The following is a 12429-nucleotide window of genomic DNA, read 5'->3' on the forward strand; positions in this document are numbered from 1 at the left end:
ACGAGACGCACAAAATGAGGAACTGAAACAGAAGTGTGTTTTAGACCTTGCATGTCACTCCATTCTTTTTAAGGTCCTTGCCAGGAGAAGGGCCTGTGGTCGGTCAAAGGAAAAGCCATCAGTGACCGAGGAGATGGCATTATGCCAGGTGAGAACTTGGGAGGCAAAGAGTGTATTTGCGACAGCAGTGGGTTGAAACAGAAGTTTGAGGTGAAAGAGGTACTGACCCAAGTCACTACAAATTCCATATTTAAAAATCAAATCCAGTTCAAGGAATCTAACTCTGAAGCATCTGCTGTTTCTATGCCTACTGATACACTCTCTTTTCATGATCGCGAACTCTTACGAGACTTGGATATGTTAACTGTATGACCACGTTGGCAATAAATGGCAATTTTGTTCATTGGAAAATTGCAGAAACATCAAGACTGAGTGGGTCATACATGGCTCATCAACAGCTCTGCTTTACAAAGAATTTCACACTGACCAAATTTTAAAGGGGTTTTCTTGAAAAAAGAAAATGAAATTTAAAAATGGAAACAGAGAGACAGAAAGTATACACGTAGACTAGCTACAAGCACGATTTAAAGATACTCAAGACCGAACTGGGTGCAGTGTCTAATAGGACATATTTTCAATAAAATCAGTCCTTGCTCTTAGACAACTTATAATCAGGGCTTATTATGGCAACTTAGACTTGTTAATTACAAGAATAATATCCAAAGTGTTCTGTTCTGTTGATAAATGTAATCATTCATATTTCTCTGGTGTTTTTTGTTTCCATTATGCTCATCTGTATAGCAAAGTCAAATCTTTACACAAGCACATACAAGTTTTGCCAAGTATTTGAAATCTTAAAACATGGATAACACTGCAACAACCCATGTCGAGCTCTATTTCTATGAAGTACAAGGATTAGTATCCCTGATCATCAATATTGTTCTCAATTTAAGAGGTTATAATTATATTGTTATATTTAGGACTCTTATTATTGGATTACGACCACATCGTTCAACTACAGCTGTGGCCTTTGCACATGAGAAATGCTGAAGTGTGCTGAGAAGTCAGTGTGGCTGATAATGGCAGCGGAAATCTCTTTGCTAGTCGAAAGGAGAGGAGCCAAACAACCCACAGCATCATTAAATATCAGGGATCCCTCAAATGAAGCTAATCAAAGGAATGCATCCAGCTACTCCTGACAAACACTACTACACCCAACTGGAGGGGCCTAGGGCAGCCACAATGGGGATGGGATGAGAGAGTGTGCATTCACTCTCAGAATTCAGTGTATAAAATTACAGATTTTTAAGCTCAGGGTTAGAAGTTCAGTACAATTTGGGAGGCATCTAGTGATAAACTGGAAACATCTGAACTGTAATAATTTTTTTTTTCTCCCCCCCAAAGGAATCTTACTTGTATTCTGAAAAAAGACCAGACAGGCTAATGGAGGAGAGGAGAGCGTTGTTTAAATATCGTATTTGACCACAACCAGAAGTTCTCCAATAAATTGTCCAAGATTATAAGACTATAAATACTGAAAGAAATACTGCTCTAAAATTTAAAAGAGGAAATGTCATTATTGTCTCAATTTTTTTCCTACTTAAATCTATGCCCTCATGGTTTTTGAAGCAGCTTCGAGGACATGGAATGTACCATCAAAGCTTTGCAAAAAGCAAGAGGAGAAAGTGGCATTGTCACTTTACATGTAATAATATATTTTTATGATACAGAAGAATCCAGCCAGTCTAGTCTTACCCAGGGCCCCATGATGCTATAGTCTGTACAAAGTAATATGTAAGGAGGCATGGCCCTGACCCAAGATGCTTGATAAACTTCTCTTTCTCCATGAAATTCAAGCTGGGTAGCTAATAAAGGCAGATCCCTCAACAGCTACTTTTATTTCTACTCTGTTCCACTTTGCAGTTTTCACACTCTCATAATCATTCTCCTTCCCATTTTTCACATGTACTCCAGTTTGCAAAGTACCGCAGGAAAGGGAATTCTTCCTGGGTCCAATCAATGTTTAACTTCTTCCCCAAAGTACTGCATTTCTTCTCCAATTATCACATGTAAACTAGAATAGATTTTTACTGTCTTAGCAAATAGGCATTTTGCAATCAACATTATTAAATTAGGATTCTAAATACCATTAACTAACATCTATTTGATTTGTGTTTTATCAGATAATTTTTTAAAATTTCAAATGCTCCCAGTTTTCTCCTCTAAAATGATTCCTTGTACAACACCTGTCTGTATCACTGACACTGTAGGGATTCGATATTTCCTAAGAACTTGCTACTATATATCAGACTATAAGGAGTAACTTTATTACTAATTGGTTCCCCCTGAAAGATAAAGCAATTTATGAACAAGCACAACAAAAAGATTTACTCGGCAGCGTCCTCCTGACTTTAGAGTTTCTAGCGCAAAGCAACTTTACAAGATTAAAACTCGGCTTATCGCCAAACATATAATATTCTGGTGCCTGCAAACAAAAAGGCTACACCACTGGTTTACACGGGGAGAACAACTGTCCATTTAACAGCAGCGTATGGCTTCACTACTTCTCCAACGCGTCTCTCAAGCAAGCAGCAAGCACTAATGGTACTAGAATGGGCTGAAGCAAGTACCACCAGGTTGAAGGACAGCACCAACATAGCAGGGCCAGAGATGGAGAGCGCTGGCCCGGGCACAGCCCACCTGAACCAAACCAGCCCTCCATCTGCCCCAGCCCCCGGGCTACGGCTGCACATCTCTGACTGCAACTGCACTAATGCACAGCATCTACCCTACACACAATTTTGCACCGCGCAGCAATGACAAACTACCAAATTCCCAAATAGGACTGTAAGCATTGAAATGCAACCACCATAACCCCTAAGGATGGGAGGCGTTCTCTAAGTAAGTGTGGTATTGACTTCAACAGTTTAGAAGGGGCTGTAAGGCTGAAACACCCCCTCAGGACTTAAGATATGAAAGTCTTACTTTTCCATAGCTTTTCATTGTCTCCCATGATTATTTGCAGCTGTGCTTCACACCAGCACATATGACCATAGGAAGTGCAAAGCCATCAAGTGTCCAAGCCTACAGCAGGCAGGCAGGAGGGAAAAGTTTCTTCAAACTCTGAGTGAACTCCCTCCTGTTCATTCTTCCTTCTCACAACGCCCATGCAATTCCCAGGCTCGAAGCTCTCTTTAGCAGAAGTTCACACAATTCAGCACAGTGTGAGATTTGGGATGGTTTTAGAGTTGTGGGCAGAAAAAGCTGTACATCCCCCTCCATATGACAAAGAAACATCTGTAACTTAAAATCACTGGTCAAATACTTTGATATGTGTAGGAGTGTCTTGAAGAAGAAAGAGAAAGCTATACTTCTAATATTCATCATTTTCATCACTTCACATACCATGTCTCAGTAACCATCCCACCCCTCTGCAAAATATAAATGAAACGTATATCAAAGGGGAAAATGCAAGACAGTCAGAAGATGGTTATGGAAGCCAAGCACACTCCTGACATTAACCAAGTAAGTAAATAAGTACTGGTTGTTCTTTCAAAAGTCTTCCCATGTTTGCATTTCTACAGCACGCTCTGGAGCAGCCACATTGAACACAGTGCTGCTGTCACAAGGGTCCCCCTCTTCTCCCTTCCTCACACGGGCTAATGCATGCTATTACACAAAATAGACAAATAAGCTCTGCCACAGTCTTTATTACAGTTCTTCACCACGAAAACCAGCTTTACTGCCAAGAATTTGTTATGTCAGAAGGCATCCTTTCAGAGCAAGCTGGAACATCATGTCCCCAAAGAAATAATGCAACAGTTGTTAAACTTTTCCTTTACCTCAGTACTTTACACTGTCTCCCACCGCTGGAGAAATCTGTTAATGGTTCAGATAAGGCATCAAGATTTGCCTGGTGATGCCACCACATGGGGTCTGTGGATTTCATGCAGCTCAGCAGCATGATTAAAAAGACCGTGGTTCATTTTGCAACACGAGCAATTCCTCAGTTTTGCTATGCTTACATTGAACCCTCTCTCTGGAACAACAGTGGGCAAGATGCTAGGCTTGATTGGGAGTGCTTATATGATGACTTCCATCCATGCTCTAAATTATTCTTCCTTCCCCTACATTTGATTTTCCTTCTAATACCAGCAAAATCATCCAGTGTTCACTGGCTCTATCTGCCTCCTCTCAGGAAGGATTTCAGAATTAAGAGAGAACCCTAATGACATCACCCATAATTTGTCAGAATATGTTCAAATAACTTTACAAACAGTCCTACAAGTACAGCTCTATTACATTCCGATATGCACAGATCCAGTGTATCTTAAGAAGTAGAAAACATTTCAGTTTTAAGCTTCTTGGCTAAGACAATCTGCTTCAAACTATATTCAAAGTAGAGCGCTTTACATAAAAGTACGTGCAAGGACAACTCTGTACGCCTGCTCTTCCCCACTCTCCCTCTCACTCATTAAAAGAGAACATGTTCCACAATGTAAGCCTGCAATGTGAACTTTAAGCCTGTAAAGTGGGTGCAACCCACACAACTGGATCATGGCAAAATACATTCGTTAGTTTTTTATTCTCTTTGGCAATACACCTTTTAAAATAATGTTGTCAGCTTTGCATAAGTTGTAAATACATAGAAATTAACAAACAAAATCTGCTGAAGTGACAACCTAAGTTACACTGTAGTTAGTTTCTCATTTTGCATAATCACTTGCTGATACAATTTATCCATATGAGCAAAAACCAGTTACTAGGAATTAGACCCTTCAAAGACTGAATTAATCTACAGCGATATATTAGCCTCTTTCAAGTCTCGTCAATGTTATATCCTCAGGAAAGAGAAATGAACGTTCACATGGAAAGTAACGTGGGCACACGTCACACAAAATTAGTAACAATTTGGTTTTAACTATTAACTGCATAGCACTAAATTAACGGTATGAAACCTGTCCTTGAAGCTCCTTCCCAAAGACAGGATGAGGTACTTCATTAAGTATTAGTATTACTCATTATGTATATTTGTGCAAAATGCTGCAGTTCAGTGCTACTGACATTTTATAATGCACACATATACACACATTTACTTAACCGATTCAGGACTAATGCTGGGAAACCTGAAGAAACACCTGAAATTCCCACACTTTGCTGCTGTTGCAGGCAACATTGAGAACCATCTATGGGGAGGTAGAAGACGTGCACCGTGCTTGGCCTCCCAAGGAATTCATGCATAAAGAGGTCAGAAACATCACAGAAAACATGCCATCAGCGAGAGCTCTGCTCGTACAGGCCCTCCAGAAGGCAGCACCAAGTAAAGTGATGCTCTGCTGCATTTTGCTTAGCCACAATTACAAACTGCCTTGCCTCAAGCCACGTGGAAGGCACAGCAAAATAAACCAGAGCTGAGATTTAACTGAGGCTGCAGTTCCACAAGCTCTCATAAATTGTTGCAATAGCTTATCAGATAAAAAGGAAAGAAATACATATAAAGTTTTACCACTGAATTAATTTTCAGCTTGAGTTTCCTTTGTGTGATCTTCATCCTTTATTCTGCAATATCCCTGGCTGGTAGAACTAAGTACTTGTACCAGTCAGCGTGGGATAAAATGTCCCAATTATGGATATTTCTGCCCATTTCAACAAGCCATCACTAGGAGGTAAATGCTGTTTAATACTTTCTGTGCTACCTGTATATAGCCAACTGCAGTATACTTCTTGGTCTTGGCTCCATTATCTCCTGCCCATTTAAGCACTGTTAACTTTATATTGAAAAGTGATGGAGAGGCTGTATCAACATAACAATACTAAGTATTTCTGTTAGCACCTCATCCAGACCTAATCAAAAGCCAGAAAAAAAAAAAAAAAAAACAAAACCAAAAAGTACAAGAAAATACCTGAAGTTTCACTCTGCAGAGTTTAACAAGGCTTGTTATATGTACTAATTTTCTTACTGTATGAGAGATTCTTTATTCCATATTTATTCTTAAAAGTGTACCTGAAACATAAGGTTAGATACCATTTCAAGTAGTTGTAAAATCTGAATGAATTAATAATAATTACTATTTTGATCATAGTAATTCTGGATGACTTTGCATGCCTTCCTCCTTGTCACTGAAGAGTGAAGGAAAAGACTGTCCTCTTTACCTGCCACAAACTCCTTTGGCGTCTTTAAAAATAAACTTTCTGAACCTAGGTGAGACTCAAAGAGGGGATTTTTTTGAAAGATAAAGGACATCTTTATTTCCAAGTACCTGCTCTACGGTATCAACTGCATCATTTCCACCATCATTTCCAAATGCCAACCACTCTGTTAACCACTTATCTATCAGCTGTATTCTGATCTTGCACTGCATCACATGGATGCTAGTGCTTACATATTATTTCAGCCTCCTGTTAAGAAACAGTAATACCTTAAAACTTCCCAGTTCTTTTAGAATCTCTTCACTAACTTGAACTATTTCAGAAGTAACAGGGCTTTTAATAATAAAGCATGCATGAAATTAAGCACTGGTAGATAGGAAATGGCAATTCTAATGCCTATAAAGATAAGGTGCAATTCCCCTTCTTATGACAGGTTCTGCTCTGCTAAGTCCCCTTCAGAGTTGATTCTCTGCATAATGGCCAGTTTCACAACTGTAATAGGGAGAAAAGCGGAAAACTGAAAATATTTCTGAAGCTTCAACATTAATAGCTTAGTATTAAAATTTCAACAAGTTGGTATATTTTCAAAAAGAAAAATAACAGTATAAGAATATAGGACATGCAGATTTCTGGGACAGTACTTTTTAACAAGCAAATGAACACCAAATTTTAGGGTGAAAATCAGGGGCAGAAGGGGATTCTGGAGACTTTTGACTGGAGTGGTTTTGCAGCACCCTGCCCCATCACCTTGGTCAGCCTGTCCTGGAGCCAGACAACAGAACTCCTCCCTGAAGACCACTGCCTACTGCCCAGCCGTCCTAGGCTCCTTCAGCTGAAAGAGCAGCATTCCCACCTGCAGCCCTCTGCCACAAAACAGAGGCACTGTGGTTTCTGCACAGCAGCAAGAATTTAGTTGGCAACATCTGAGCACCAGTGATGCAATCCTTAATAAATGAAAACCTGTAACATGGCTTAAAATATCCTGCCATGATACTGTGCCCATAAGACTATGTGGCCAACTTGTGGTTACAATCGGATAAGAAAATCTTGACTGTGGGCAAGATTTTGGCAAGAACCCTAACCACTCATCTTCAGCAGATGGGCAGGGAAATGTTGTTAGGATTCCCACTTGGAGAACCCATCCTACCACCAAGCTAGAGGCTGCATAAAGACCAGGTAAGCTTTACCTGTATTAACATCATGCTCATTTATTCCTTTCCCAGCACCACCACCAGCAAAAATTTTCCTCAGCACATCTGTTACTCTACCAGTCCTACCCACTCCCTTTCTTTTTTATCTCCTCCTTCTTGTCTTTGTACCTAAACAGGAATGGGAAAACCATTTTATTCTGGCATTCATTTTCCATCCTCCTCCCTCTCTCCCTGCGTAGCTCCAAGCCCACCGTCTCCTGCAGCACACAGGTTGCCTAAGTGGCAGGAGCCGTACAGCCGACTGACAAGAGCCTCAATGATTCAGCTGCTGCGTGAGAGCTGCCGCTAAAGTGAGCAAAGCCACCCAGAGAGAGCGTCACTGCTGTTACCTGGAAAATCTGCGACTAGCAATAGAGTTATCAAAGTCATCCTCCAAATGTCAGGCTGGCAATGTTACGGTGCACCAGAACCAGCAAGAAAGTGATGTTTCTTCTACCTAAAAATTCAAACTCTGAGCAGCCTGTAGGGATCCTCCCTCCTTATCAGGAGAACTGCATCTCCACCATTTGCAGAGAGAATTTTATTATAACCTATTCACATTATAAGCCAGTCTTTGGCAGACAGAGCAGTGCTCTGACTTACAAGCATTCAACAGGAGAGCCTATTAAAGAAACACTTTTAACCCACGTCATTCAGGTAGGGGGCAATTCACTAACATGTGTCTCACCAAGTCTGAGCACTTCACTACTATTGGGCCCAACTCCCCTGACACAGCTTGACACTTCGGTCATACGTTAAGCTCTGAAGCATCTGTTCCATAATAAACTGTTATACGTTTGCCAAGAACCTAAGCACTGCCTTTTGGATGAGTATTGCTAAGTTGCAAGCCATCATTTAATATTCTTCTGACATTGATGGTGACCCAACATTTAATGGAGCTTAATGCTCTTCTGATGCCACTGATTAAATTATTGCTCAGTAGTCCAGTTTCATAATCTACAATTTGCAAGGAAGCAAGACAGATATACAGGCGCTATCTCCTCTCACATCAGTGAATCAGTTCACTGGAAGGGAAAGGTTCCCTAATTGAAGTTATAGGTAAGTACACTACAGTGTGTTGTTCGTCAGTACTGAATTTTGTGCAGATGCTTTAAGCCAATTATATTATTATGAAAAAGTGAAGCATGAATTATTCCCAAGCGCAAGGGGAAAATATGGGTAAAAGCCTTGATCCAGCATGTGCAATGACTTCATAACGTCCTGAGCACTGTCCAGGAAACTCAGTCCTCTGGCCAACAGGAGTTTCTATTCATTTTCCCCTCACTAGGTTGTTTAACAGTTTGGTCACTACCTAGACACAGCTGTGCAAACACTATTTCAATGTTTGGCCTGATGCTAGTGAACTCCATCCCAAAATGTCCCTTCCCTCCTTTCTGCACATAGGATGAGGAAGGTTGATTTGGACACAGAGGATTAGAGGTTTTCACAGCCCAACTTGAATCATTAGATCCTAAAATTTTTTGAGTTTTGAAAGAATTTTACTAAGTAAATTAGCAAGTTTAAATTTATATCTAAGACAGTCAGTGGCAACAGTACTTTTAAATCATCTCTAGAAGGCCTATTCCCATCTTGAGCAAAAAAACACCCTGAGAATGCCCAAACACTTTAAAACAATTAAAAGAAATTAAACAAAAGCAATGAGAAAGTAATGTTTTAAAAATGCCTTGGATGAGAACAACCAGAAAAAGTTTCTGAGGGTACAGACATAAAAAACAACAACTGCTTTTTTTTTAGCTTCCCAGAAAGTAAACGTTTCATCTCAGATAAAACAGAGGAACAGTGTCAGTACACAAGTACTTTTGCAGGACTCTTCATTACTACGTTATCTTCACAGCTATTGGCAACCCAAAAACATACTACCCTCAATAAGGTAACTAAGGACTAACTACATGCAAATTGAATGCTAGATGCTAGCATGAATGCAGTATCAACGTTGCGGAAATAAAAAAGCCAAAATCAGAAAATACCCAGAGTAAAGTTTCCGAGGTATATGTACCACAGCGACACTGTAGTTCTCAAATATGGGCCTCATTTCTGAGACCATCCATGATTTTAACTTTAAGGATGTGAATGCTCCTACCGAAACCAGAGCAGATCACACTAGCACTTTATGTAAGCGTGAGTTTGCACATCTTGTTAGGTGATGAAGCTTTCGCTCTAGCAGAAAGTTGTGGCATCACTCATGTCCTTTCAGCTGTTAGCAGGCAGAGACTAAATAATTTAATTGGTGTTATGGAAGGTATAAACGTCAGACCTAAGTATGCCCTTTACAGTCTCTCTCAGAAATTAATGTCATCACGTTAGAATATTGTGAAAAATCTCAGAAGCATCAGCATTTGGACATATTTTTAAAAAAGCTTTCCCATTAAACACACATTATTAGCCAGCATTAATATATAGAATACATTCCAAAATTAATTCTAATAGAGTTTTATATAACCATAAGGCCTATTCACTTCTTCCTTTATTTTTGCTTTTTATCCAGAAATGCTTTAATACTGAAAAAACTGAACTTTAATACTGAAAAAATAACTGAACTTTAATACTGAAAAAACTGAACTTTAATACTGAAAAAAGACCCAACAAATCAGCGAGTGTTTTGAACATGCAATAGCTGGCAATTAAATTTCAAGGAGTTAATCTCTGTGTAGAACCTCAAAGCCTAACACACTGCCCACAGAAGCAGCTGTCCAGCTCAAACCCTGCACTGAAATCGCAGGAGGCAGGGTCCCAGATGACTCCTTGTGAGGTGCTTGTGACATTGTACGGTTTCTGAGACTTTAAGACATTTTGCCAAGGATAAACATATTTTTAGGATTCTACAAGCTGTGAAGTATATACAATCCTCCTTCCCTTTGCTAAAGAAATATTTTCTGTACTGCCAAGCCCACAAAAATATATGTAGTTCTAGTAATAACTGACCTTTTCTCTGTCTGCATCTTACTCTTCACTTTCACCTTCCCCACTGCTTACCACCACTGTTACACTTCAGCCAGGCCTGCAGAGAGGTGATTTTTTCCCCTCGCTGTATGAAAGAAGCTAAGCTCCAGAGAGAAGGAGAAAATTTTCCTCTGTAAACCCAATCCTCATCACTCAGCATCCTCTAAATGCCAATAGGAAGATTTACTCCATAAGACGGTATTGTTTTTCTTGGTCAGGTTTTCACAGTTACTTCTGAAAGAAAACTTTACCATTCAGCATTTATAGGAAACAAAAGCCTATTTTCCTGCATCTTAGTTCTTCCCAAGACCTTTGACAGCAGCAGTTACCACCTGCGGTCCACTGTCTTTCTCCACGGGAGGCTGGGGCAAGGAGAACAAAGTGTGTCTGAGCCCGGTCCCAACTCATCAATGCAGGTGGAAACAGCAGCCACAAAAGCCACCTCTCTCTCATCCCCAATTCCCACCTACAAACCCACCTGCAGCACAGGAACTCTGGGTCCCTCACCGCGCCCGTTCGAGCTGAGGAAGACTTTGGTGTGACCAACCCTGCCTCTGCCCAAAGCCCCTCTGACCTCTCCCACGGGCAGCCAGCAAGCCGGCCACCCACTCGCCGCACGGCCGGGGGAGAAGCCACAGCCCCCACCTTCTCGCTTTCGCTCAGCGTTCCAGCTGCCTCCTCCCCTCCCCGCGGGACGGACGCCACGTCACGCCTTGCCACGCACCGCCGGGCCATTGCCACCTGTACCGTGCTGCCCGCCTGCTCCTGACTAGCGGAGCTGGCAGAAACCCTCATGGCATGAATTCATTGCAGAGACATCACCCATCGTCACTTGGGGCAGATCTTGGCCATTTAGAAGAGCAAAGGGAAGGACAGGGGTTGATGAGCAAACGTTCACTGACAGTTTCCACGCGTTCCCTTCAGAGCTCCCTGAAACATACCTCTAAAAATGAGTGCTTGCTTTTAACCTTTCACACATCCCATGTTTTTAGAATACAAATAGTTATATGAAAGTTATTTTAATTAAATGCCAGTTTTGCGTAGAGGAATAGATCTTGATTTAAGAAAAAGGTCCTACAGTTACAGACCCCTGAAGGAATTAGCTGTTTTATTTTACTGTTATTTGGAACCTTTTGAATATCAGGCTGAAAACATAATAAAAGACTGCACTTTGGTACTTTGAGGATTTCTGAGGCTTATAAATTTTCCTTCTATTTATAATTGAGAGAGGTCCTTTTTAAAGTTAGTCAGAAGTCTATTCCAAATAGCATTTTAACTCACTAACTGGTACTAGCAAAGAAAATTCAATGAGTGTGTCACTGTTACACGACCAATGTTGTATCATGCTTATAATATCTCATTAAATAGCAGACCTTTAGAAGACAAGAAATCATTAGTTTCAATTGTGAGTAAAAGTATTCACCTTTGCACCAAACACTAAAAACGCCCAAACATTTAGAGGCAGTAAAAGAGGATCTTTCAGGCTTCTGCATAACTTTTAGAATTATTTTATTACTATTTTAAGATTTCAGGAGTTTAAAAACATTATTTCAGGGAGAAGAAAATGTAGTTTGCTCAGGCCAGTAATCTCAATAGTTGAAACCGCTACATCCCAAGTAAAATTGTTAAAGCACAATTTTTTCACTTAATTACAATTTTTTTTAAAAAAGCATTACACTAGTGAGTACTGCTAACAAGAAAAGGCGTGGTGATCAAAGGTTTCATGTCCTTTAATAGCCAGTCTGAAGTGCTAATGAGTGTTCAAAACATGACAAAAACTTCAACTGTTACGATGCTTCTTGCTAACTGTAGAGTGAAGACTAAACTTGACTTTTTTGTTTTACTTGACTCGGAGTCAGAACAGGGCGGAGGTGGCTTAGGCGGCTTACGGCGTTCCTCTTTGCCGGGCAGCCTCACAGGCCTCGACAGGTGCCTCAGCTCCCGCCTGCCCACCCACGGGGCCTCCCCGTTGCCCACACGTTGTACAAGGGCAGCCGCCAACATCAGAAACCTAACTCTAATTAAAAACACAATATTAAACCAAACCTCGCCTCCTACAGACCGACCAACCTGAAAGAGGTCTCGCTGCTGTCCCTGAGAGTTCACCGCGCCCTGTCTCTGGACGCCG

At 40.7% G+C, this 12429-nt stretch overlaps 1 protein-coding gene across 1 annotated transcript in view; it reads right to left on the reverse strand.

Moving 5' to 3' along the window:
• Nucleotides 1-11096, reverse strand: part of LOC104162406 (connector enhancer of kinase suppressor of ras 2-like) — a gene marked incomplete at its 3' end in the record, with an annotated part of 80016 nt that extends 68920 nt beyond the window's left edge. The window contains exon 1 of the mRNA XM_009701125.1: nt 10772-11096. Coding sequence (XP_009699427.1) covers nt 10772-11096 — 325 coding nt within the window. The remainder of the gene's footprint in view (nt 1-10771) is intronic.
• Nucleotides 11097-12429: the final 1333 nt, after the last annotated feature.

This window comes from Cariama cristata, unplaced genomic scaffold (genome assembly GCF_000690535.1).
Source record: "Cariama cristata isolate BGI_N322 unplaced genomic scaffold, ASM69053v1 scaffold8260, whole genome shotgun sequence".
NCBI lineage: Eukaryota > Metazoa > Chordata > Aves > Cariamiformes > Cariamidae > Cariama > Cariama cristata.